This window comes from Colius striatus, chromosome 25, assembly GCF_028858725.1.
Source record: "Colius striatus isolate bColStr4 chromosome 25, bColStr4.1.hap1, whole genome shotgun sequence".
Classification (NCBI taxonomy): domain Eukaryota; kingdom Metazoa; phylum Chordata; class Aves; order Coliiformes; family Coliidae; genus Colius; species Colius striatus.
In genome coordinates, this window is record NC_084783.1 from 3,843,853 (window position 1) to 3,869,660 (window position 25,808).

The window sequence follows — 25,808 nt, forward strand, 5'->3', positions numbered from 1 at the left end:
GGTCATGTGCCTGTTGCTTTTTCTTCTTCTGAAGCTTTTGCACTACAGATGTGTCACAGAGAGAGCCTCAAAGCCAGAAGCTGCAGTGTTGTGTGTGAGCCCACACAGTTTTCTCTCCCCCAACAGGAACAAATGCAGACAAAGCTGTCCAGAGTGCAACAGCCCCTGCACAGAGTGGCTTTGTGTATGATGGGGACATCAGACAGTGGCCAAGAAACCTTCTGAGTGGGTATGGCCAGAGATCCAGAGCAGACATGAGCTGCCTTTTGCTCCCACTGCCCACAGCACAGCCCCATGTGCCACCAGTTAATGGCTGTTGGCAGTACAGAGCCAGGGGCAACTCTTTCAAGCCCTTCCCTCTCTAGTTAGACCATCCAAACCTGCTCCTGGTAAGGGCAGTTGGTTTTAGGATGATAAATGAAGGCTTTGTGCTTAGTCCATGCCAGGACTCCCTCAGGCTGAGGAACTGGGTGCTCACTCCAGCTGGGAACAGCAGACAAAGGGTTTCTGTTGGTAACCTGGAAGGTCTTAAATGCCACAGGATCATAATCCCCAGTCCCTTCCAGGCACCCAACAGCCCCACAGCACTCTGTCCTCTGAGACAGACTGTAACAGCCAGAGCTTGCAAGATGCTTCAGGGAAGCTGTTGGTGTTAATTAAGCTGAAACTTGCTCTGGGGCTTCAGACACACTCAGAGTTTTCTTAAAGGCACCTCCCCTCCCCAGGCTCCAGCCCCACATTCCACTCTGGGCCAAGGCTGTAAGATAAACCCCATCCCCACACACACACACAGTGTGCCACAGCTTTTCCTCTCCTTTGGGACAGCTGATGGCAAAAGCTGCACCTCACCCAGTGTGGTCTCTGCAGCCACCAGCGCTGGCATGTGGCTGGTGCACACAGAGATCTGCCATGAGAACAGGAGTTTTGCTTCCTGTGGGTCCACCTGTGGATTGCAGCTCTGGGAGAACATCTCCCTTCACCCTCTGGACTGTCAGGAAAGGAGACACCAAGTGTCTTCTCCCCAACAGGAACAAATGCAGACAAGGCCATCCAGAGTGCAACCTCCCCTGCACAGAGCAGCTTTATGTACAGAGGGGACATCAGTGGCCAGGAAACCTTCTGAGTGGGTATGGCCAGAGATCCAGAGCAGACATGAGCTGCCTTTTGCTCCACTGCCCACAGCACAGCCCCATGTGCCACTGACACTGACACAGCCCCATGTGCCACTGACACAGCCCCATGTGCCACTCAGCCCTCCTGACACCCAGCTGGTGACACTGCCCACGAAGCACTGCCCTGGGAGCAGTGAGTGCAGGTGAGCCCTTCCCTCAAGCACAGAACAGGAGGAGAAAAAGATGAGTTCCAGTCAAAAAGAGCTGTGTGAGAAGTGCCTGAGTGCTGGTGGTTCTGTCCCAGCTGCCTGAGGAACTGCAAGAACTTGTTTCCTCACTGGCTCCACTTACCCCAACGGCCAACCCAACGCAGTTACTGCAGTGGGAGCTTCAGCCCGTGGTGAAGCTCATATCTACAACAGTTTAACTGGGCAAGTCTGAACATTGACACCCTCATTTTCCCTTTCTGAAGTCCAACAGCTCAGAGAGACACACACACACACACTCCTTACCCCAGAAAGCTCTGACACCCTGCAGCATCCAGAAACACAACTGAGGTGCTGGTCTGAGAAGGGCTGAGACAGTGCCAGGCTGTGGGGAATCCTCCTGGGGACTGGGAGCATTTTGAGGCTTATCACAAGGTTTGGCTCACAGCTGGGAGAAGCCACCTAAACCAAACTAACGTGACTTTGCTGTTTCTTGCTTGAGAGGAGCCCTTCTGCAGCAGGGCTGGACTGGATGATCTCTGAAGGTCCCTTCCATCCCCCACCACGCTGTGATTCTGTTTCCACCTTGAAAACCTCAAGAAGCAAAAGACAAACGAAGCTCAGAAAAAGCCAAGCAGCCAGAGACAAAAACATTTCAGCTTTTATTACATTTCCTTTACAAATAATGCAAAGATACAAAGACAAAAGCCTTCACACAAAAGAAAAACCCAAAAAAAGGGGAGAAAAACAACCCAGAAAGGGGTGTACATTGAGTTGAGCTGCTTTTTCACATCATTTCTGATTGCAAACACTTAAAAGCCAACTTCAGGTTTCCACTTTACCTATAGAAAAAACCCACAATAAATAAAACCTCTGGGGGCAGAGGGGGCTGTTCCCAAGCTCCTGGGGTCACCAACACGTGGGATTGCATAGCTCAGTGAAAGGAGCCACACATCACCTCCACAGGGAGGGTTCTGCTTGTAAAGAACAGAATATGACACTGTCCCCAAACATGCAGCAACCTGACCTTCTTTTTGGCAACCCTCAAGCTGGATGAACTACCCCAGGTTGTTGTTTAGCTGCCAGTCTGTGAGAGAAGCTGCCAAACGCAGCTGGAATTTGTTGCATTAAAAGAAAAGCACTAAGACATGGAACTTCCTCTACAAGGGATCCCTCTGTGGGCAGGGGGAGGGGGACAGGGCTCCTTTCCTGTCAGAAGAAAACCCACCTAAAAGCTCTAAAACAAAACAAAGCCTCACTATCTACTGTCTCATTAGTCAACTGGTACAACATCAGTCACCTAACAATTGCTTAGGTACGACGCTGTGCTGACTCTGCTGCAGGATGCTGAGCGTGGGGCTGCTGCTCAGGCCATGAAGGTTTGGTTTCAGCCCCCCACTCCCATCATTTGGCCTCATAAATATTGCAGCTTTTACAGTGATCATCTGCAAGGGCAGAGTGTCACCTGCTTGTCTTCTCTAATCACCTTAGGAACCCCAGAGCTGAGCCAAGCTCGATCCTCTGAAGCAGAGGCTGTGACACGGCACACACACAAGGATGCTCCACTTCCACTCCTTTCCTTTGCTTCCTTGCCAAAGAGCCAGAGCAGACTTTGAGTTAAGCCCTTGCCCTTGGTGTGCTATAATTCAGCTCCCATTTCCACGAGTAGGTTTCAGCCTGTCCAGTTTCTGAAGGGAACACTGACAACTCCACTCCTCCAGCTGCAGAAACAGTCTCTTGAATCAGATTTACAAATGGAGACCTTCATCCCCAAACAGATCCTAAACAAGTGGGACTGAACACCCCATGGCACACGAACAACCTCCCCCCAGCTCCTTCTGCAGACCTTCCACCCAAGGCTTCCCCTCACTGAGCACTGCAACAGCTTTAGCACATGGAGGGGAAAGCTGACTGCACACTGAAGGGAGGAACTGAAGCGTGTTTGAATCTGCACCGCTCTCAGGCTGATCTTGAATGACTGAGCACAAGTTGCATCTGGTAGAGAGCAACACTCCCAGGGGCAGGAACCAGATTTCCCCCAACTCTACATTTCCCCAGTTAAAAATCTCAACCATGGTTAAAAGCCTCTCAGCTTGAGTTGCAGAACAAAGTGCCCTTTGACAGGCTCAAAGCTTTGCCAGCCTGAGGCTGCAGCTGTATTTGGTACAGAGAATGTGAGCAAATCCCAGCGTGTAGTTCGGAAGGTTTCTATCCCAAGGGAGCGGTTCCCTCCTCTCCTGGTGCCACAAGGCATCATCTCCCAAAGCAAAGCATGAACCCCTGCTTTCAGGACTGGATTTCGAGTGCCTGAGCATTTCTGGGGCCACAAAGGGGTGGGAAGGGACTCTGCTCCAGAGGAGCGTCCAGGAGCCTGGACAGTCGCTTGTGTTTCTCCAGCAGAAGCAGCACCAACTGTTCTGGTTGTGTCTTGTTTTCAGAGACACTTTGGGAGCTGAGCAACACCTTTGCTCGTGAACTGGGTCAGCGCAAGGCTCAAATTAGCTCTCATGTGAGGAACACAAACATCAGGAGAGGAGGAGTGCGGGAGCTTTGGTGACTGATCCTGCAGCCTCTCCGTCCACTCTGAGCGTCTGTTGCAACCTCAGTTCTGCCCAAACTGATCTACTGTAATTCTGTAATGCCCAGGGTAGAGCAGGAGATGAGATCTGGGCAGGACTGGAGTTGTTTAACTGTCAATCTGCCCTCTGCAGCCTCTTGGGCTCCTGAACACACTGAGCAGAAGAGCCGAACGCCACGAGGCAGCCGCCGTCGCCTGACAGCGTGTTCAGTCCCTGCCGCAGCCCGCTCTGACTCACCCACCACACCACGCAAAGGAAAACACCAGCAAGAAAACCCCTGATCCAACACTGATGAAAAACCCAACGGATTTAAGAGCGCCAGAAGCCCCAGGAACACGGACACGCCTGTTCACTCACAGCCAGGGCACGTCTGTCAGGTTCCCTGCGCCAGCCCCGGTGACGCTCCCGCTGTGCCACCGCCACAAGCGGCAGCGAAGCAGCTCAGGCCTCGACTGCAGCTGGAGCAAACCTCGAGCACGGGCCTGCAGCCACGTGGAAAGCCTGAAAAACCACTTCCTGAGGAGGGGAAAACCTCCCAGGGGCCAGGACAGCATCGTCCCTTCCGCGCACGGACGCAGCCGCTCCTTCGCCACGCCGCTGTCGTCAGCAGCTCATTCATGGTCTTTCTCCCCGAGCAAAACGCTCACATTATTGAGTTTTGAGCTCAATAAAAGGAGACCAGAACCAGTGATGTGTCTGTTTGCAGTGGCAGACCCCCAGCTTCCTAAAGACTGACGATGCCAGCAAGAACACGACACTGACTCCCAACGTGGGGCCGTCCCACCTGCGGCTCCCACAAACACCACGATGAGTTCTCCTGCGACAGCTTTATCCCTCCTGCCTGAGCTCAACCCCCAAGGACAAGCACTGCCTGCACATGTAAAGCAAAGACAGTAGCAGCATCTGGAAGATGGCACAGGCTGAAGGGAAAACGAAGGAGTAAAAGCACCCGAAGCCTCATCCTTCCATGCCGTGATGCCGCTGTGAGAACACGTCTGACGCGCTGTCGCTGCCTGGAGCGGTGACAGGAGCACTCACAGCAGACACGGAGGGACCACAGCGACAGGGCACGTGGCAGGAGGGTGGGGGAACAAGGCCTGGCAGTGGCCCCAGAGCCCGCAGCGACAGCAATGCCGAGATGGGTCAGGAACCATTAGAGTTTTGCCCTTTTTCTCGTTAAGCCTCTTGCCACGTGGGTCTTCTGCCTGAAATTAGGTTGCCTTGAAGCTGGAGCAGTGACAAGATTAAAACACAGTGGATGGAACAGGGCCTTGGTCCACACCAGACACACCGAGGCGAGGTCACTGCAGCTCCCCAGCACACACGAAACAGCCATCACAGAATCACAGTTGTTAGGGCTGGGAAAGACCTTGAAGATCGAGTCCAGCCCCTCGCCTCACACTGCCAAGCCCATCACTAAACCATGTCCCTCAGCACCTCATCCAGGCCTCTTCTCTAGGGATGGGGACTCTGAGCACTGACTTTGTTCTCCTGCAGCTACTTAAACAGCGAAATGTAAAGTAAAAGGAACCACGATGGAACAGAACAAAGGCTCCTCAGGCCTTCCCCCGCTGCCATTCAGTTACAAGATGCCACAAGGAAGCGGGAGATGAAGCTGGTTATAAGATCTGGAGTCCAACCACCAGCAGGGAGAAGCTGCTGCCCACCCACCAGTGTGATGGCACCGTGTTCTCCACCCCCAGCCGCGCTCACCCGCCCGTCCCCGCCGCAGCCCGCAGCAGCACGGCCCCGCGCTCCCACCCCCGCACAACTGCGGCACGTCACCGCCACACTGCTCCCAGATAAACCACCGAGGCACAACGGATCCAGCGCACCACGAGCCTGAGGAGGGATGGATCTACCTCTGCCCCAAACCCTGAACCACAGGAGGGACCCACGGGGACAGCCATGAGCCCCCCACCGCAGGGCTTTGCCCAGGCCACGGTGTCTGGGCAGCACCTCGGCTGAAAACAAGGCAGCAGGCGCCAGCCCTCGCTTTCTGCTCCAGCCTCACTCGCTGTGACCATCAGGAACCCCCCACACTCACACAGACACTTCTGATCTCAAAACTAGAACATCAGCAACAGGTTGAGCACAACAGTGTCTCCTCCGAGGCGCCTGCGCCGCCTGTCCCGGGCGAAGGCACAAGGAATCACAGCCGGGGGTTAAACCGTGCGAGGAGACACTTGGGTGGTTGCTCCAGGAGAGGCCTGTGGTGGGTTCCCTGAGCAGGCCCATGATGGGGTGGGTTCAGACCAGGCTCTGGCCCTCACCACCGGCCCCTTCCCGGCACGGCTCCGCTCTCTGCGGTTACACCACACGCTGCGCTTGTGCCCAGGCTCCATTTTGTCCCCCCAGAGGCTCCAGAGCTCCTCCCCTTTCTCCTTTCTCCTCCACACTGCCCAGAAGCCAATTTACTGAAGAAAACAGTAAACGGTATTTTACCCCTTTAGGCCTTTATTTTGATAAAATTGGTTAAGCCCACATAAGGCAAATATACACCACAGTGAAACCCACCCCCTCCCCTGCCCTCCCCTCCCCCCAGCCCCTCCAAATAATAAAATAAATAACACAAAATGACTAGAATACGTAATGTAGTGTTTTGGTTTGCAGTATAGAAATTCCACACAATGATTTCTGTTTAAAAAGGTAAAAATGATTTATAATACACAGTTATAATGTCGTCATGGTGCCCGCATAGAAAACCGACATGCAATCCATGCCTACACTGCGCGGTATAAATAATCGGCAACTCAAAGTACAAACAACAGGAACACTACAAAGTTAGATTATTTTCTTCTTTTTTTGTTGGTTGGTTGGGGGTTTTTTTGCCTTTTTTTTTGGGGGGGGGGTTATAAAGACACAGGGACAGACGCCGCCTGCACTCGCCCCACTGCCATCACAGTGACGGGGGAAAAGGGCCTCTGCTCCCCGCAGGAACAATGCTTTTTGGGCTTTCTCTCCTGGATGTGGGGCAAATGTTGTGACCTACGGGGTAGGAAAGGCCTTTCTTCTCCCTGCCATGAGCTGTGGGGTGAGAACAGGCCCTTCCCCTCCTGCCATGAGCTGTGGGGTGAGGAAGGGCCTTTCTCCTCCCCACCATGAGCTGTGGGGTGAGGAAAGGCCTTTCTCCTCCCTGCCATGAGCTGTGGGGTGAGGAAGGGCTTTCTCCTCCCCGCCATGAGCTGTGGGGTGAGAACAGTCCCCTCCCCTCCTGCCATGAGCTGTGGGGTGAGGAAGGGCCATTCCTCTCCCGCCACAACCTGAGGGGTGAGGAAGGGCTGTTCCCCTCCTGCCATGAGCTGTGGGGTGAGAATAGGCCTTTCCCCTCCTGCCATGAGCTGTGGGGTGAGGAAAGGCCTTTCTCCTCCTGCCATGAGCTGTGGGGTGAGGAAAGGCCTTTCTCCTCCTGCCATGAGCTGTAGGGTGAGGAAGGGCCGTTCCTCTCCTGCCACAACCTGAGGGGTGAGAACAGGCCTTTCCCCTCCTGCCATGAGCTGTGGGGTGAGGAAGGGCCGTTCCTCTCCTGCCACGACCTGAGGGGTGAGAACAGGCCTTTCTCCTCCTGCCATGAGCTGTGGGGTGAGGAAAGGCCTTTCTCCTCCTGCCATGAGCTGTAGGGTGAGGAAGGGCCGTTCCTCTCCTGCCACAACCTGAGGGGTGAGAACAGGCCTTTCCCCTCCTGCCATGACCTGAGGGGTGAGAACAGGCCTTTCCTGCTCCTGCCATGAGCTGTGGGGTAAAGAAGGGCCTTTCCCCTCCACCATAACCTATGGGGTGAGATGGGGCCGTTCCTCTCCCACCATGACCTGTGGGGTAAGGAAAGGCCTTTCCCCTCCACCATAACCTATGGAGTGAGGAAGGGCCTTTCCCCCCCGTCCCCACAGAGTTTTGGGGTGCGGGTTCCAGGGAGAGCATCACGCTCGTTAACGGGACAGATCTCCAGCCTTCATTTACGGTTTGGACAGAAATCAGAGCTTTTACAAACGAGCAAGAGTCAAGACCTTTGAGGGTTGTGGCAGCCCTGCCCGGTGCTGCTCTCACACTGACTCTTGGCAGTGTGGCTGTGGCGTGGGGGTCGCACCAGCTCTCAGGCACACTTGTTTAGAAAACAAAGCTGAATTCCAAAGAAGGTAACAAAAACGTACAAACAGTTAACAACCTCTGACATCCACACGCAGCCTCTTTCTGGAAACATTTTTCCCTCTCTTGGGAAACCAAAAAAAAAGGAAAGAATTAAGGAAAAATGAAAGGGAAAGAACACAAAAAGCCCCCAGAGGGACTGTGTGCAGGAGGTTTGGCCCAGGCGGGGTCCCCAGCGCTGGGGGCTGAGGGGCTGACGCTGCCCCGTGCCCAACCAGGGGGTGGGAGGGAGCAGGACATTATGTACAGTGGGAAGAGCCTCCCCCCGTGCTGCTGCCATGGTGGGAGCTCTGGGTTTGCTCAGAACATCACAGTATTTTGTACACAAGGGTTTCCTCCGTCGGTTCCCCATCGCGGCGGCGAACGCAACAGTCTAACGCGGGAGCTTTTAACAGAGGCTGTAAAACACGCTGAGGGGCTGGGGGGTTGTGCTTGGCAGGGACAGTCTCTGAGACACCAGACAGCTTCCACAGCATTTCACTCCAAAAGTTACCAAGTTGCTGTGTTGTCTTTGCTGAGGGACCTTTTCTCTCCCTGCTGCTGGGGAAGGGCGGCTGCTCCCGAGGCAGAGGAAGAAAGGACCTCGCTCCCCATCCGAATCAACCCACACCCCAGGGGTGAGCTCCCACGTTTGCATTTGACAACCCAAGAGATTGGCTGTGCTTTAAAATCAGCCTCACGCACATCCATCCATTTGAAGGGGAAGGAGGATCCCTCCAAGAGCAGCTCCTGGTGCTGCCATCAGGCACCAGCCCCCTGGGACCCCCCCGGAGTGGCTGCTCCGGTTGGCAGAGGGTTGGTGTGGAAATCAGCCCGGCCCTGCCTGCTGTGGGAGGGGGCTGAGCACATCGTGGATCCCCCCATCAGCATCACCCACGTGTCTCCGTGGCTTCATCCTGCTCCTGCACGAGGGGAACAAAGCTCAGATTCCTCTCAACCAGGTGGTCCCTACTTTTGACAGCTGCACCCGCGACGTGGCGGTTTTCAGTTAAGGCCATTTTAAACGTCTACTTACAAGTCCAATAAACACAACCTCTTATATACACAAGTAAGCTTTAAAAACCCCAAATCAGACGGTGTAGCATTTAGCAACAGGTCCCTGTGACAGTCCCAGGGAGGAATCTCATCTCCTACTTGGCTGCATCACTCTGAAGTGACTCTGGCTTTCACCAACCACAAACATGATTTTCCACAAGAGGTGACACTAAAACCCTCCTGAGGAACCAGAAAGGAACCACCTCGCCTCCAAGCAAAGGACCCTGAGTCACCTTTGCCCAACAACTCCTCCTCTTTCAGGGTCTCTCCTTGCCCAAAGTTACCTCTTTCTTCTTTTCCCCTTCCTTAAGCTGGACAAACACTCGCCATCTGAGATAAGCAGAGACCGGGGAGGGGGGATTAGACACATGCTACGGGCTGAAACCCGACAACAAACACTCTCCACAAAGATCCATCGCACGGGAAGGGACAGAGAGAGACACACGTGAGGGGAGAGCTGGGAAGGAAAAACATTTTTAGTGCAAATGGTCAAGGAATGGCACAAACGTGAGGAAAGGGGCGCCGGGGGAGACGCCGGGACCTGCCGCCTCCAGAAGCACACGGCAACCTCCTCCAGCCCCCACGAGCACACAGGGGAGAGGCCTCGAGGGAAGGGCCAGGGTCGGGGTTCTGAAAGTCACAAGAGCTGAGGAACAGCAGAGAGGCTTTAGAGCAAGAGGTGCTGCAGCTCGAGGTGGGGCAGTGGCTGTGAGGCCACGCTGCAAACTCCCACGGTTCCCTTCTAAATCAGAGGTGGGTGTCCGGCCCCACGGCACGGGAATGTGTCCTCCAGCAGGCTCACCTCATGCTGGGGGTGTGACATCACTGCAGCTGGGTAATTAAGACTCAAAACAATGGGAATCATTAGAGAAGGGGAGGCTCCTGCGTTTGGAGACCCCGCTGCACGTGACGGCGCTTCAGCAGTGCCCTTGGCAATCGCCGCGAGCTCACTGTGCTCCTGACTGATCACTGAATGCATTTTGCCACCTGATCAGAGGCAGATCGAGGACTCACCAAGGATTCAGCCACGACACGGAGGTGAAACCAGCCAACCCGAGCCCAGGGGCGGTTTGGGGTTTGGGTTTAACCTGGCATTGACGAGGGGCCGGTCACCAGCCCTGCTGCAGCACAGGGTGTGACAGGGACCAACAGCCCCAGGCTCGGCCCATCCGAGGCCACGGTGCTGCTCACCGCAGAGCACGCTCGTCTCTCCCCAGGGTGAACCAAGGAATGGCCCTGTCACCCTGTTTTGACCATAGACAAGGAAAACACCTGGACTTGCCTCAGGCTTCCTCAACTCCCACTCAACGTCTGTTTAAAATTCCAGTTAGTTAAAAATACCTATATATATAATATATATAATATACTTCTGGAATAAAAACACAACAAAAAGATGTACTGTACAGGTGTGACAGAGTGCTCCAACGGGCTGGGGATGTACTTCAGCTACTTTCCTAACACTTAAATAAAAAAACAAACCCCCCAAAAGAGATCATAAATAATGGAAACAAGAATGAGTTCAGCATAAAAAACAAGTGGGTCACAAATGGAGCCAGGCATGGCTGGAGAAATGCCCTTCCTGCTGCCCAGGAATCTCTCCCAAAGGGAACCCAGAGATGCACCCTGTGAGCCAGTCTCCTGCCCTCCCATAGCTGCTTTACAGGGTCTGCTCCTTCCTCCCTGCTCATCAAGTAATGAACTCAAGTGCTTCCCTGTGTGCTCAGCAATGCTATCTATATATGCATACATATATAGAAATATGTATATTACATATATATGTTCTCTTTTAAAAAAACAACACAACAGAACAAAACCCCCAAAGGCTGTGTAAATAGTGTTTCCAGTCACCTGGCAGGGCCAGCGAGGCCCCGGGCCGGTGTCACCGTGGGAGGACACTCGGGACAAGCCCTGGGGACAGATACAGCACGTGGTACCCCACAGAGCAGAGTCCAACTGAAGCCCCCAGAGCCCCTCCTGGGGGTGGCAACACAAGAGATTTGCTTTTGAATGACTGAAGGAGGGGGGAGGTTGGGGGGGCACTGTGAGAGCTCCCCCCTTTTTCCCCATCTCCAACAGCAGCCACCGACTTGGTACAGCAAAATCTTTCCCTTCGGCTCTGAACCCTCCTCACCCGCCCCAGACCAGCCCCTGTTCTAGTGCAAAGGATAAACCGACAACCTAACGCTGGGGAGAGGGAGGGGGAAGGGTTGGGGATGGGCTCTGGAGGGGAAAAGGCTGATGGAAACTCCTTTACTCATTAATGGCAACGAGTGGCTCAGGGGTGAAACACGGCGCGACAGGGAGTAGGGGTGTGCAGCGCTGCAAGCTTCGAACGACAAGCTTTACTCATTGTACACGTCGTGGAGGAGACAGCGGCGGCCACAGGCGGCTCCAGGCGGCTCCCGAGGCTCCAGGCGGCCTCACAGCCGGTCCATCCGGAACGTGTCCTCTGTGGCGGGGTCGGTGAGGACCATGTCGGGGTCGTTGAGCATGTGCAGTCCATCCAGGGTTAAAGGGTCAATTTTGAGTTCATCCAGAGGGAACTGGGAATCGGCGTCAAAGTTGACGTCGCCCACTCCTGCCAAAGAGCTGGTCAGTTCTTTTGATAAGCTGGGAGGAGATTCTCCTGTCACTGCGGGGAAGGAGGAGAGAAACGTGTCGGGAGGGCTCAGCAGAGGCAGCTCTGGCCAGGCAGACGAGTCATAAAGCAGCTTGTAAAAATTCCAGGACAATTTACTGCACTAAGGCTGAAGCTGGGGCAAGAAACATCCATCCTCATCCCAGCCAGATGAACTACAGACCTCCCAGAGCATCCCAAAGCCACCCCAGCAACACAGCACAACTCACACACCAGCATCTGGGGGTCACAGAGTCCCGTGGGTCCCTCTCCTCTCCCTCAAGTTTAGGAGGAATAGCTTTACTTCAGGTGACTCTAAGCAGCAAGAGTCCTTGGCTGAAACATGGACTGAACTACAGTGGCCAGTGCAGAGGTTGTCTCCAAATGTCCCACTGATCAGATTTGCTGCCATCTGTGATACTAAAAGTTCCCTGGTTGGCACAGTGGGACTGAGCAGCTGAGGAGGGTGTTTGGGTCCTGAAGCTTCACCTGCCCTGTGGCAGAGGGAGCCAGCAGGGGCAGGGAACTGAGGGAACACAATCAGTGCTGCCCCTGCAGCTCCACCTGCCTGCTGGGATTAAACAGGAATCACAGATTCACTGAATCCTAAAGGCTGGAAGGGACCTGCAAAGCTCATGCAGTGCAGCCCCCCTGCCAGAGCAGCACCACCTAGAGCAGGGCACACAGGAACTCATCCAGCTGGGTTTGGGATGTCCCCAGAGAAGGAGACTCCACAGCCCATCTGGGCAGCCCCTGCCAGTGCTCCCTCACCTCAACAGGGAACAAGTTTGTCCTTGTGTTTCTTTGGAACCTCTTCTGTTCCAGCTTGTGCCCATTGCCCCTTGTCCTGTTATTGGCCATCCCTGAGCACAGCCTGGCTCCAGCCTCCTCACACCCACCCTTGATGGATTTGTAACCATGAATGAGGTCACCCCTCAGTCTCTTCTCCAAGCTGCAGAGCCCCAGCTCCCTCAGCCTTTCATCACAAGGCAGATGCTCCACTCCAGCATCTCTGTGGCCCTGTGCTGAACTCTCTCCAGCAGCTCCCTGTCCTTCTGCAACTGAAGGGCCCAGAACTGGACACAATATCCCAGATGTGGTCTCAGGAGGGCAGAGCAGAGGGAGCAGAACCTCTCTGACCTACTGCCCACAGCCCTTCTAACCCAGCCCAGGCTGCCATTGTCCATCTTGCCTACAAGGGCACGTTGCTGGCTCACTGCTGGGAGCTGAGGAAGCTCAGGAGCAGCCACACAGCCTCACAGGAGGCAACCAGACCCACTTCCCTTCTCCACCAGCTCCCAACCCTGGAGGTTTCCTACCTGTAAGGATGATGTTGGGGATGTTTCCGTGGCTGGAGTAGTTCAGCTGCTGAGCGTCCTGCAAGCTGCCGTGGCTGCCCGTGAGTCCCATCATCGCCGCCTGGGAGTAGTTAAGGGTGGAGCAAGGGCTGTACAGGCTGTTGGAACTAATGGCGTTTTCTATCATGTTAAACTGTTCAAGCTGAAGACCAAGGCACAAAGGAATTGTTACTTCTAACCATCAGGAAACACAGAGAAAACAAACTTACACAGTTCAAGTACGGGAAGAAACGTTGAGAGAGACAGGCAACCAAATTCATCTGTAGGTTTCACTGCTCAAACCACGGTCTGTTGTCACTTAACTTTGGGGAATGGTTTTACTGCCAAATTCGGTGGGGGGGTGGGGGGGGGGGGGATGAGGAGAAGGTGGATGCAGAAATAAAATGATCTCATCCAAACAAAAGGAAGCTTTAAAACAAAAGTAAAGAAGCCCATCATTCATGCTGCCACCTCAGGGATCTGCCCATCAAACCCCTCTGGTGCCCTCTCAGTTCTTTCCTGCCACCAGAGCACGTGTCCCAGGCGAATGACCCAACTGCTGCCAGGCACGAGCTGTTGGCCACGTTCAGGAGTAAGTATTGTTACCACCTACAACTGAATCCTCCCCCAGTGCAGCTATTATGTGCTTTACCAATTTATTTTCATGCTTTTTAATGCAATACACTTGGCAGAACACCTTTGAAAACATCTGCTGCAATGGCTGAGAGGGACAAAGGGGAAGGAGGAGTGTGGGTGGGGGGAAAGGGAGGAAAAAACCAAAAAGAAACAGGGGGAAATAAATCTCTGAGTATTGCAAACTGAAAATAACAGAAGTAAAACTATATGGGCAAAATGTGATGCTGCATCAAATCATCAGAAGTTGACCTATGTTTATTTTAAGCCGAAAGTTGCCGAAATACAGCTGAAAATCCGAGATGAATTTGCTCACCTGATGGGATAGGGCATTAGCCTGCCTAGCTGTCATCTGCTGATCATAATAGGAGTCACCAAATACACTCCCCAGAATGGAAGAATGCTGAAAACAAAACAGAGTCTTTATGGTGCAAAAAAATCTCACAATCAGACGTCCCCACGGCGTGCGAGTGACTCGAGCCCTTCCGAGCGCTCCTCTGCAAGGTTAGTCAGCAGTGCCCCTGCTCATCAACAACCACTAAGAGCTGCAAAGGCACCAGAGGCTCAGTGCTCCCTCCACCACACACACCCCTTCCGACGGGACGCTGCACAAAGATACAGTGGAGCAAACCCAACAGACGTCCTCAGGGAGGACAGACAACACGGAAAACTCGGGGTGATGAAAACAGACGAGTGCGCCAGGTAAGATGAGAAACTACAACAAAGTCACTCTGAGACTTTCAGCTTTTGGGGTGAACTTGGGTTCTGGGTGAAAGGCAATCCCCTGCACGGAGGGGCACCTCAGGTTAAAAGGTGGTGCAGAGGTGGTGGGTGGCTGCTGGGCAGCGAGGAGCTCACGTGCTGCAACCTCCTGCTCAGGAGCAGCAACGTGCCAGAGCACAGCTGATGTTTTCAAGTGATTTCTCTTTAGCTGCAGATCAGAAAAACTACTGAGGAAGCCTGGTGAAGTGTGTTATCAGCAGCTGGAAGGCAAGAATCTCCAGAGGAATCCCTCAGCCTCGCTAGTTCCCTGTCCCCTCCAGCACAGGCACTGATCAGTTATTCCCCATCACTTATTCGTTATTCTAAAGCTGATCAAGAATTCAAGGTCAGTGTTCTAAGACTGTTCATTACTATTCCAAAGAACTGCCAGATAGAAATGACAGAGATCACTTCTTACTTAAAACTGTCCCAAATCCTCCAGCTGAGAGCAAACCACCTCCTGACAAAGAGAGCACCTGCAGCAGATGGTGTCTGTAACAGACCATGTGCATGGAGGAGAGTTGGTATCAGTCCTGAAAAATCAATTCAATGCAGGCTACAAACTTTCTCCTCAAGAACCTCATCAGCATAAGAAATTAAGCAAAACCCTAGGAAATTCCAGAACAGTTAGACCAGCACCATGGTTACAAGCACTGAGTGCAGCCAGAGATCAGGGGACTCAAAAACCCAGGGGATGATGCCCAGAGCAGTGAACATGTCAGCAAACCCCTCCTTTTAATCCTTCTCCCTCCTGCACCAGCAGTGTACCCCAGCACAGCTTCCTTGCAGGTTTCATGCAAGAACAGATCTTGTATACAACAAATCTTTTATGAAAACAACCCTAAATTTCCCCCAGCTGCCATGAGAGGGAACTGCTGGGACAGAAGCGACGCTCATCACTTTAAAGCACACTAAAATCTTCCCACCTGCAGCCAGAATCCAAGGGATGCTTTTGGATAAATGTGGCATCAAGGGAGGAGTTCACAGCCTGAGAAGGAGACTCCGTGGGGGAAGGTGGCTGCAAGCTGAGCAAACCCTTTTGTCATCCCAGAACTGCCCTGAGCATCACCCCAAAGCACCTTCCAGCGGCTGCAGGCGTGGGCACGAGGGGGATGCACTCGGAGAAGAGAGAAAACTGCTGCAGAACAGTGCTGCTGGGTAACACTGGGGGAGATGAGCCCTACAGAGCACCATGGGGCTGAGCATCGAAGGGCAGCTCCAGCAGAGTCAGAGGAGGTGAGAGACAAGTGCCTCCAAACCTTTTGTCAAGAGAAGATCATTCGGAACCTTGGCAGCACGAAGCGGTTTAACCAAACAAAGCCAGCTCATCCTGAGAAGTGATTAAACAGAGCCTGAGCCAAGAATAGGCTTTTATGGACAAAAATAAGATTCTCCTTCACTTTCCTGGGCATCTCTGATCTGTCACAGCTATGACCACAGAGCAGGAGCGACATCTCTGCAGCTTAACGGCCTCCTTAGAGCTGGTAAGAATAGCAAATGGTTATAATTGGAACCGGTCTTTGAATGGATCATCTGGGCCTCAAAGCTGCTGCTCACACCCTTCCACAGGACAGGGCTACGAGGGAGCTCTCAGACATCACAAGCAAGAGCCAGGTTACAGCTGACAAGAGAAAATGCAAAGCACTACTTCAATTAAAAAGAAAACCAAAGCCTCACTTTTCCTTAGAGCCCTGATCCCTCTCTTGCTGCCCCGTCACCCTTTGATCAACCCTTCGGCTCCACGTTACTCCACTTTTTTCTCTTTTAAAAGAGCAGAGTCAGAGCACAGAGCTACCTGAAGCAAGATCAGGACCAGCCAAGCTTTACTCCATCACAGGGAAACCGTTCCCACCTGAAGTGGCAGCTTCAGAGCTCCATGATGCTTTAGAACAATCTCTAATGAAAACACTGTGCTTCGGGACGTCTCACACTCGATGTGAAAAGCCACTTTGGATCAGCACAGGGACTGCAATTGCTATTCAAAAGCTCCAAGGAGGATCAAGGGGTCTTCTTTTTTTCCCCCTTTAAATTCTGATATTTCATTTTTACTGGAGCTTTTCAGAAGTAGGGCAAGAACTAAAAGCTTTGCATCCCACTCAGCATCGCTCCCATCCGAAAAAGTTTGGGCAACATAATAAACAGGAGACCAAGATCTCTTTGTGTCAGTCCACATTAGTGACTCCTAACAAAGCACACAAGCCTCAACTCATTCCTCAACTCTGAAGGGCTGTTGCATCTGCAAGCACTGAACTCCCAAAGGAAATCAACTGGAAATGTCATTACTTCAACACTTCAGAGCCCTGGAATAATTCATCGACAACACTATGAAAAACATCTTGCTAACACCATCTCCTGCAGGAACACGAGATGAGCTCTGTTTTGTCAACAGTACATCTTCTTGGGTTAATGATGTGGTGACTGCAAGGAAAAAGCACCCAAACCACAAAACCCCTGGCTTAAATTATTAACCTAAAAATACATACCATATTCTCCAGTACACAGCCATTCTACTCAAAAGAGATTTCTGTCTAATTGGAACAGTGTGCCAGAGGTGTTAAAGAGGAGAAAAAGCAACGTGGTAATAAAGGAGCCATCATCAATGAAAAGCCATGCAAACACAGAGCTGAGGACGACAAGCAGAGCTTTCCAATGCATGTCTGAACAGGAAGACCTTTGTGTAACACACACACACACACACACACACATCTAAAACACAAGAGCAAATAGATTTGGAGATGTGGAAAGATGGAAAATAACTTCTGGTGAATGAACCGTCTGTGATACCAAGAAAAAGCCCCAATCAAAGCCCAGGTTGCTAACTTTAGAGCGTGTCACTCGTCACACTGAGGCACTGCAGAGGGGTTGAACCTCAGATTCATCAGAGGAAGAGGAGCAAGTGGAGGATGCTCACTCACTCACTCATACCTACTTCGTTCCACTCTCGCCAGCCAGCGCTGGTGGACCCGCTCTGCCTTTCCTCTTGGCACATTACTCCACAGCCTAATGGATCTTGCTGTTTGGGAACTGTCCCCCTAATCACAATCAACTCCAATTTTTTCCTCCCAGCTGGTTTCTTTTCTTCCCCCATTGCTTCTCTGCACACTTATTTGCAGCCTGGAGAGGTCCCCCACCACCAGCTCACTCGCCACCATCAGCTTTCAGTTCAGGAACGTCAGCTCGCTTTTAATTCAGCAAAAACCAAGAATCATGTGGGTATCTTTAAAAGGCCAATGCTAAAGCAAGCAGTATTAGCAAACCCTCTTCCTTTCATGCAGAGGTATGGTGTCCTGCTTGAAAACTGCAAAACCTAAGCAAGAATTGGCAGCAGAAAACAGGCCCAGCAGGAAAAACAACAGTCAAGTGTGCACTCCCCTGAGGAGTGTCTGCTGCCCTCCAGGGCTTGGGCTGACCAGTGGTGACCAGTCTGGGGACAAAAATTGAGAAAAAGCTATTAAGAAGTCAAGGGGGAAAGAAAATCAAGGCAAAAAAATTAAAATCCCATGTGCTGCCCAAACAAGAAGTGGAGCTGGGAATCTGCAGCAAGGCCGGCACCAGCTTTGCTCGATGGGACAGCCCAGAGGGGTAAGTTTGCTTGTTTTCTCTGAGCCACACACAGAACAGCAGAACTGGCAGAAGCAGGCAGAAGAGAGAGAAGTTAAGAAGCAATTAAGCAAGGGTTAAGGAAATCCAGGCAGTCCTGACACTCAGATCTATTACTGAGCTTACCAGTGACCTGTCTCTGGCTAACGGCAAGGAGAGACGAAACTTCTGCTTTGGAACCATGAAGGGGCAGCATTTATTTAGAAAGGAGCCTCTTTATAGCCTTAAATGTTAAATGGTCAAACAGAAAGTGTATTTTGAGACTCTGTTGTGATGCTCTGGAAGAATTTCCTGCACCTCCTTTCTGCAGATGGGATTCAGGAGAAGGTCAGTCACATGGAGCTGTTTTAGCAGCACCAGACTATTTCTGCACTGAAGACACACTCACTCTCTTACATCAGGGGCACTCCCCAACACTGCCTCGTTTTTAACTGTCTTGCTGATGGCAGAAAAAGCTCCCCTTCGTGGGATGACATCCCCCCAGGCTCTGACCTGCACAGGGGACACGTGGGTGTACGAGGAGACATGGAGCGAGGAAGAAACACCTGCTAGCACGCACAAAAGTGTGTTCACTGACCCACTACTGGTGAGCCACCAGACAAAACTGCTAATTTCAAGAGCATTTTCACCAGTGGCTTCTTTTCCAGTGTATGTTTCTGCAACTAAAGAAGGTTCTGATGGAAATGCCCTCAGCCACACACAGGACATCCAGTGCTGCAGCAGTTACCCTGCACGGGAGGCACTTTTCCCTCTCTCTCTTTCTCTCCCCTGCCCTCCTCACCATATGGCTAATCCAAAGGTTTGCCTGGAGGTTCTTTCCACAGTACACCCCAAAGAAAATGACTGGTTTTTTTTCACAGTGTTCAACAAAAAGGCAAATTCACCAGCTACTGAAAAACTCTGGAACTGAATGAAACTGCAAACGAGATGAGACATCAGTAACGCATGAGGCACACACAGTGAGACAACTATGGGTCAGTGATGGAGAGACTCAACTCAAAACAAACACAAGAAGCAAGGCCTGTGGAAGCACAGAGTCCCTTACTTGAGGGGAGCTGCCAGGAGAGAAGCCTTGATTGGAGACAGGAGAGGTGGGAGACTGGTTGGCTGGGGAGCCAGCATTACTGCGGTACTGCTGGAGTGAAGCCTACAGAACAACACAGAATTAAAGACCATGGGATTGATGGAAGGTTGGAAAACCATCAACTTCTGGTGTACACAGCTCGAGGAAGCTGGGAGAAACCATCCTCTTCAGCAGCTCTTGGCCATGTGTGAAGACACGACTTACGACGCCGCAGAAAGGAGAGAGCTGGGACGCGTGTGGCAGGGCCTGAGGGGCTGAGAGCAGGGCACTGCTGTGCCACAGGCACAACTGCTGAAGTGTTTTCTCCCTGCACTCAGTTATGTTTAATTTAAAACAAAATCAAACCTGGTCAGGCAATGATGTAGGGGAAAGAAGTCTTGAAAGCTGGGGATAACTCAAAACTCCTGTGTTTTCACTTCCACCCACCTGCCATGCCCACACATAACCCATGTTTATGTGCCCTGGAAATCCCACTCCTGTAGCTCTGCCTGGTCTTCCATAGCTGGGGTGTGCTATCAAACTGAAACACTGACACTGAAATCCTTCCCAAAGCCATGTTTTACCCCAGGACACAGAACAGACATTGAGAATTCCCACTGCCTTCTGCAGCTTTCTGTTGGGCCTGTTCACATTGCTCCCAGCCCACCTGAGAATGCACTGGCAAAGATTTGCCTTGTTTTGGTCATCAAGAACCCTGGATTTGAACAAATCCAGAACCTTTAGTGGATCTCCAAAGGTCCCTTCCAACCCCTACTATTCTGTGGCTGTATGATCCTACGATAATGTTGCAGTAATTAACACAAACAGGAAGCACAGCTCTTGTCCTTACACCTCCTTTAGAAACTGACAGATGACCTGCAACCCAGGGAAAAGGAGTCACTTCATCAGGGTGGGAAAATGCTGGACTACCAACACTGACACTGAATCCTGTAACCCTCAAGAAAATCTCTTACCCCTTTTTGCTGTGTATTGCCACTTTAAAGAGTGATCCAAACTTTCAGCATGGCTTTACAAAAGCTGCCAGTGAGACTGTACCACAGCTCAAACTGCCTCCTGATAAATGAGCTTGGAATGTATTTAGGTGTGATTTCAGTGATAAGCATGGCACCCTAAAAGTTAAGGTCATAAAGAAGTTTAGGATGAGGAAAGCAACACAGAAAGCAAAGGGAGAAAATCAGACTCATCTGTACTGGTAGGTTTATGAGTGTTAGAGCCAAAACACTGGGACACATTTTGAGTGGGTGTCGGGGTCTTTTCCACTCCTGTGCTTGTCCTTCCCTCTTCCCCTTCCAATCCTGAAAGGGAAGCAGCTTCTTCCAAGAAGCACTTATCAGCACCAACTGTAAACACTTTCATCCACAAACAGAATCCATGAAGTGCTAGATGAACACAGAATGATTTCTTCTCATTCTCAACCCAGTTACTGTCCCTACAGCACTGCCAGGAGGACACCACAGGTCAGACAGCCAAGCCCCTGTGCAGCAGGACAAGTCAGCAGAGCACGAGCTGTGAAGCTCTTCCCTGGTTACCCTGTAACCCTGCTCTCACTCTGCATTTTGCATTTTCATATGCTGAGACAGGCAGAACATGTCATAACAGACCATGTTCAAACAAGCAAGAGAAGAAACGTGCCCGTAAAGCACCGGTACGTGTACGTACACACCGTGTTTCCTCTGGGCATCTGAAGGCAGCCACAAATCCAATTGTGGAAGATTATAATGTATGCTCTAAAATCTCTTAAAATGAAAGGGTTCTAAATATAGCCAGTACAGAAAATACCAACGATTGGAAACTGCTTGTCAGCAGGTTTCTTTATCAAAGCCCTGTGAACTCCTCCAGCCCCCAGCACACTGTGTCAGGTACGAGCTGGTGGGGGCAGTGACGCTGCACAGCCCGAGAACGTCCCGCTGCAAGGGCAGCAGTGAGGTGTGAAACCAGAGCTGATGGGTTGTGCTGCTCCCTCTGACATGCAGCCATGAAACAGCTGCCACCCTCAGCACACATCAGAACCAAATTCTCCTCTACAAAGCATTTCAGCGTGGGTTCAACCCAAACCATTCTAAGACTCTGCCTAAAGGTGCGTTATTAGGAGGGCTCCAGTTGAGCTCTGACACTACACTACTGGGGTTTTCTGCAGGAAGGCTCCATCCCCCTCAGCCAGGCCTGAGCTTACCGAGTTGATGTCGATGCCCATGGAGGGTTGGGTCTGGCTGCCTGGGGGTGACTGAGGGATGGTGGAAGGTACCGTGACGGAGAGCGGCGGGAGCTGCGTTCCTCGCTGTAAACCCGACGTCTGCATTAGAGGAGTGTTCTGAGGCAGGGTACTTGCCACCTGGGTCTGCTGCTGTTGTTGGGAAGTTGTCTGGGTAAAAAATGGGTATGGGGGAAGCTGTTGCTCCAGAGACAATGCATCCATAGCCACGGCCTTAAAAAGAAGGACCACAATCATCCACGCTGGCAGGTGACTTCCCTTCAAGCACATCAGACTGAAGTTCAACTGTTCTGTGATTCTATATTTCACACCAGGAGAACTGTACCAAGTCAATCTCATCTTGCATTTTAAAGCTGTTACCTTAAGACTCAGAACGAGTCCAGGACATGTTTTAAAAGCCTCACCATGAGCTCCAGCGCACAAAGAACGCTCCGAGAGCCCAGCTGAAGCTGACCACCTCGTCAGCCACAGTCACGTTTATGAAAGCAGTTAATAAAGCTACTTGAGCTTTTCCCATGAATCAGAGAAACAAATTTCACAGCTGACTTTGGGACAATGCCCTTGCAGAGATGGATGGGGTAAGGCAGAAGTGAAACCTGCCTCCTCTCAGGACCTCTCTCTCCCTTCTCAAGGCTCTGACTTAATGAACACATCTAAAGAAGAGAATTACACAAAGGGAGGGAGTTACAGTGGGCTTCTCCCTAGGTAAAATAATTAAACTGTGCTTGATAAACTTTGAATCCTCCAAGTTGAGCTCCTACCTGAGTAATTGGTGACAAGGGGGAAAGCGTGGGGGACATCTGCTGGGACTGTGGCCGCCTCGAGTCCGCGCTCAGGGACAGGGGGCTGACGGCCGGCTGACGGTGCTGCTGGGACGGGGCTGGCGCTGGCGTCATTCCTGCCAGGAAGGAACAGACAACACAGCAATGGACTATTGGTACTGGCATGGAGGGAATCACCTGAAGGTTCAAAAAGAAATGGTGTATGTGGACAGCCAGTTGATGCAAAGTGCTGAACGTGTTGTGGCCAATCAGGCTGAAACCCACACAGCCTGTGGTTAACTTTGTCAAGCTGAAGGGCATCGTGGTAAGAGGAAGATCTCTGTGGTTCACCCTGGACTAAAACCAGGCATGGTTGTTCAGGGTCATGCACTCTGCTCTGAGGAGGCCTCATCTGGAGTCCTGTGGCCAGTTCTGGGCTCCCCAGCTCCAGAGGGACAGGGAGCTGCTGGAGAGAGGCCAGTGCAGGGACACCAAGATGCTGAGGGGACTGGAGCATCTTCCTTGTGAGGAAAGGCTGTGGGACCTGGGGCTGTTCAGTCTGGAGAAGAGGAGACTGAGGGGGGAGCTCATGAATACTGACCAATATCTCACTGGTGGGTGTCAGGAGGATGGGGCAGCACTTTTTTTCTGTTGTATCCATAAGGATGCAACATAAGGGAAAACTTGTTTGGTGCTGAGGTGAGGGAGCCCTGGCCCAGGCTGCCCAGGCAGGGTGTGGAGGCTCCTTCCTGGGAGGTTCCCAAACCCACCTGGACACATTCCTGTGTGACCTGATCTAGGTGGGACCTGCTTTAGCGGGGAGGTTGGACTGGATGAGCTCTAAAGGTCCCTTCCAACCCCCACCACTCTCTGACTCTGTGTACTGTGAAAGTAGCTTCAGGGGGTTACAGAAACCACAGGCACTGTCTTTACACACCACTCAGGCTGCACCCACTGAACCCAGGAGAAGCACACGCTGCTCTGTTTGCAAAGGCCTGAACCTCAGGAAGGAGATAACAGATCATATAACAGGACTAATCAGAGGGCACTTGAGATATTATAAAAGCAAACATCTATTTCATGGAAAATGAAAAACTGGTTACTCAGGAAATACTCCAATTTGAACAGTGTACCAGTGCACAGGAGGGCAGGAAATACCCTTCACACTCTAAAGAGCCTCAGAGCAGCAGGGGGTAGGAATGAACAATTCAAGTATTGCAGTTTAGTTCAATTTCAAGACAAAAATCAGCCAGCTTTGAGATCTCTCCTATTTTCTGCCTCACCCTAGAGGAACTAAGACACCCTGGAAAGTGATTTCAGGACAATCTAGCTAGCGAGCTGTTCTCCTCAAGCTGCCAGCAAGGAGGAATTCACAAGAGCCTGCGTGCTCTCAGGCACTTGGCAAATGTTCAAGGCTCTCAGGCAGGCTGCCAGGGAGCCAGGAAGTCCAGGCTGCCAAGGAGCCAGCAGGCAAACTGGCTCAAAACAGCGCAGATTCTGAAGCCTGCCTGGCTTCCCTTGCCGTGTTTTCTAAATCAACACCGTCTCACGGAACCTGTCAGCGAACTGACAAACTCCAGTGCACAAATGTGTGAGGCTTCAGTTCCTGGCAGCCCTCTGTAACCTGACAGGTGCTTGTTTCCCCACCTCTCGTTGGGGCTGCACAGGGCATGCCTGTGCAACACACACAGCTCCTGTAAAAGCTTCCAAAGCCTTTACACATCTGCTGAAGAACTAGAAGGTAAAGAGAGGCAAAGAAGGGCTGGGAAAATCGAGTTAAAAACCCACCAAACACTGACTTTGGGTGATGAAACGATGGGATAGTCTCCAAAGATAAGCAGGGAAGTCATCAGTAATGTATCTTTCTTTGTTCTGTCTTCGATAGAGCAGGAAATGTTCTCACAGCAATTACATACTTACTGGTTTGGTTTTATGTTGTTTCCTTTGCTACCTGTGAGCAGGGCAAAAAAAAATGTAGCAACCCAATCTGGCCTAACTCCCTGCAAGCAGGTTGTTTCTTTCTATACACACAATAGCTCTCAAGCTCTACTTGAGTGACAGCCCAGCATCTGAAACTTTGTACAGTCTCACTGGAGACCAGAAAGCTTGTTAAAGGATGCTGAAAGCTGCTGACCTGCTCTGCACTGAAATGGTTAAAGCATCTCCTTGCTTCAAGCTTAAATATAACTGCTCAGTCATAACACTACATTAACCTGATTAGAATGATTTCCTTTCCCCAATACATGAGAGGAGTCTTAAGTGGGTAAGGGAATCCTGTCTCACACAGGAAATACACTTGTATTTTTGGATACAGCATCTTATTTCTATTCCAGGAACCAACTGACAGAAACTGTCAGTGACAATATCAAAATGAAACCCTCTCCACAAGTACTGAAGTGTGACCCAGCAGCAGCATTTTGAAAAGACCAATCACCTGTTTGGGCTATTTGCCTATAAAGTTAAACCTAATCCTGAAGTTATCAGGATTATAAAGTGATATTACACAGCATATTAGAAATTGGCAGCATGGCAAATAGTGTTTGACAGGGGTTTGTTTTACTTTTAAATAAAATTATCAGTATTGCCAAAGTCCAAAAACCCCAGCAAACACAGCCCACACTCACCATGCTCAACAGCTCAAACAGCAGCAGCTCCTGAGAAGAACCTGCAACAGAACTGCAGGGGGGTTGGACTGGATGATCTCTAAAGGTCCCTTCCAACCCCACCATTCTGTGATTCTATGAAAACCAACTGCTAGGAAGGCAAAAATCTCAAAGGAATCACAGTGAGAGCTGTGAGAAATTAAGCTGTGCACTTGGTATCATTTCCCAAAGCCCCACTGTATTATGTAGCCTGAATATTCAGGATAGACAAGCATACAAAAACCAGCACACCTTGTCAAGGCTGCACACTACTCTGGACAGCTCAAAAGAGAAATGTTGCTTCAGATGAAACAAGCAATGTCTCCAAAAGAATCCTCAGGCTGAAAAGGAAAAACATTCTAAAGGCACCAAAACAAAAAGCCTACTCAAGAGATTTCCATAACACGAGTGCTGCTGGGGGTTAAGAACAACTAACTACAAGGGAGGCACAGCTTGGGATGCTGGTCTCTCCTGCAGCTTTAGGCATAAAATAGACAGATTAGAAACAAACCAACCCCCAAAGAAGCAGATTTGGGCATCAAGAATGTGAGAAAAATGAAAGACAATTTCACAGAGTCACAGGATGGTGGGGGCTGGAAGGGCCCTGCAGAGCTCATCCAGCCCTACCTTCTGCTACAGCAGGTTCCCCTCGCTCAGGGGGCACAGGAACGTGTCCAGGTGGGGTTGGAAACCTCCTGAGCAGGAGCCTCCACAGCCTGCCTGGGCCAGGGCTCCCTCACCTCAACAGTAGTTTTTCCTTAAGTGGAACTTTTTGTGTTCAGCTTTTGTCCATTACCCCTTGCCCAGTCACTTGAGACAACAGAAACAAGTGCCACTCCCTCTCCATTCTCTTGACATCCACCTTTTAAACACTTGCAAGTGTTGAGGAGACTCCTCATTTGTAAGATCCCCAATGTGTAACTCAGAAGCAAACACAGCTCTCTTGCTTGGTAACAATTGTTTATGAAGGAATGTCACCCACCAGTGAAGTGCAACCACCTCTCAGGCAATCCAGCACTGCTCAGCAAGGCATGATCCATGACTTCAGAGCAGTGAATGAGAGACAGTCTGTAAAACCCCCTGGG

General features: G+C 51.3%; 1 protein-coding gene across 3 annotated transcripts in view; it reads right to left on the bottom strand.

Annotated features, from left to right (window-relative positions):
* Nucleotides 1-11,480: 11,480 nt before the first annotated feature.
* The window catches only part of CRTC1 (CREB regulated transcription coactivator 1), a 45,108-nt gene continuing 30,780 nt past the window's right edge, over nt 11,481-25,808 (bottom strand). The window contains exons 9-14 of one of the 3 annotated variants that reach the window (XM_062014929.1): nt 22,082-22,218; nt 21,282-21,533; nt 19,070-19,171; nt 13,979-14,065; nt 13,012-13,192; nt 11,481-11,707 (exon numbers count right to left, since the gene is read on the bottom strand). In XM_062014929.1, coding sequence (XP_061870913.1) covers nt 11,496-11,707; nt 13,012-13,192; nt 13,979-14,065; nt 19,070-19,171; nt 21,282-21,533; nt 22,082-22,218 — 971 coding nt within the window. In that variant the 3' untranslated portion in view covers nt 11,481-11,495. The remainder of the gene's footprint in view (nt 11,708-13,011; nt 13,193-13,978; nt 14,066-19,069; nt 19,172-21,281; nt 21,534-22,081; nt 22,219-25,808) is intronic. The other 2 variants (XM_062014930.1, XM_062014931.1) reach the window with 2 other exon arrangements.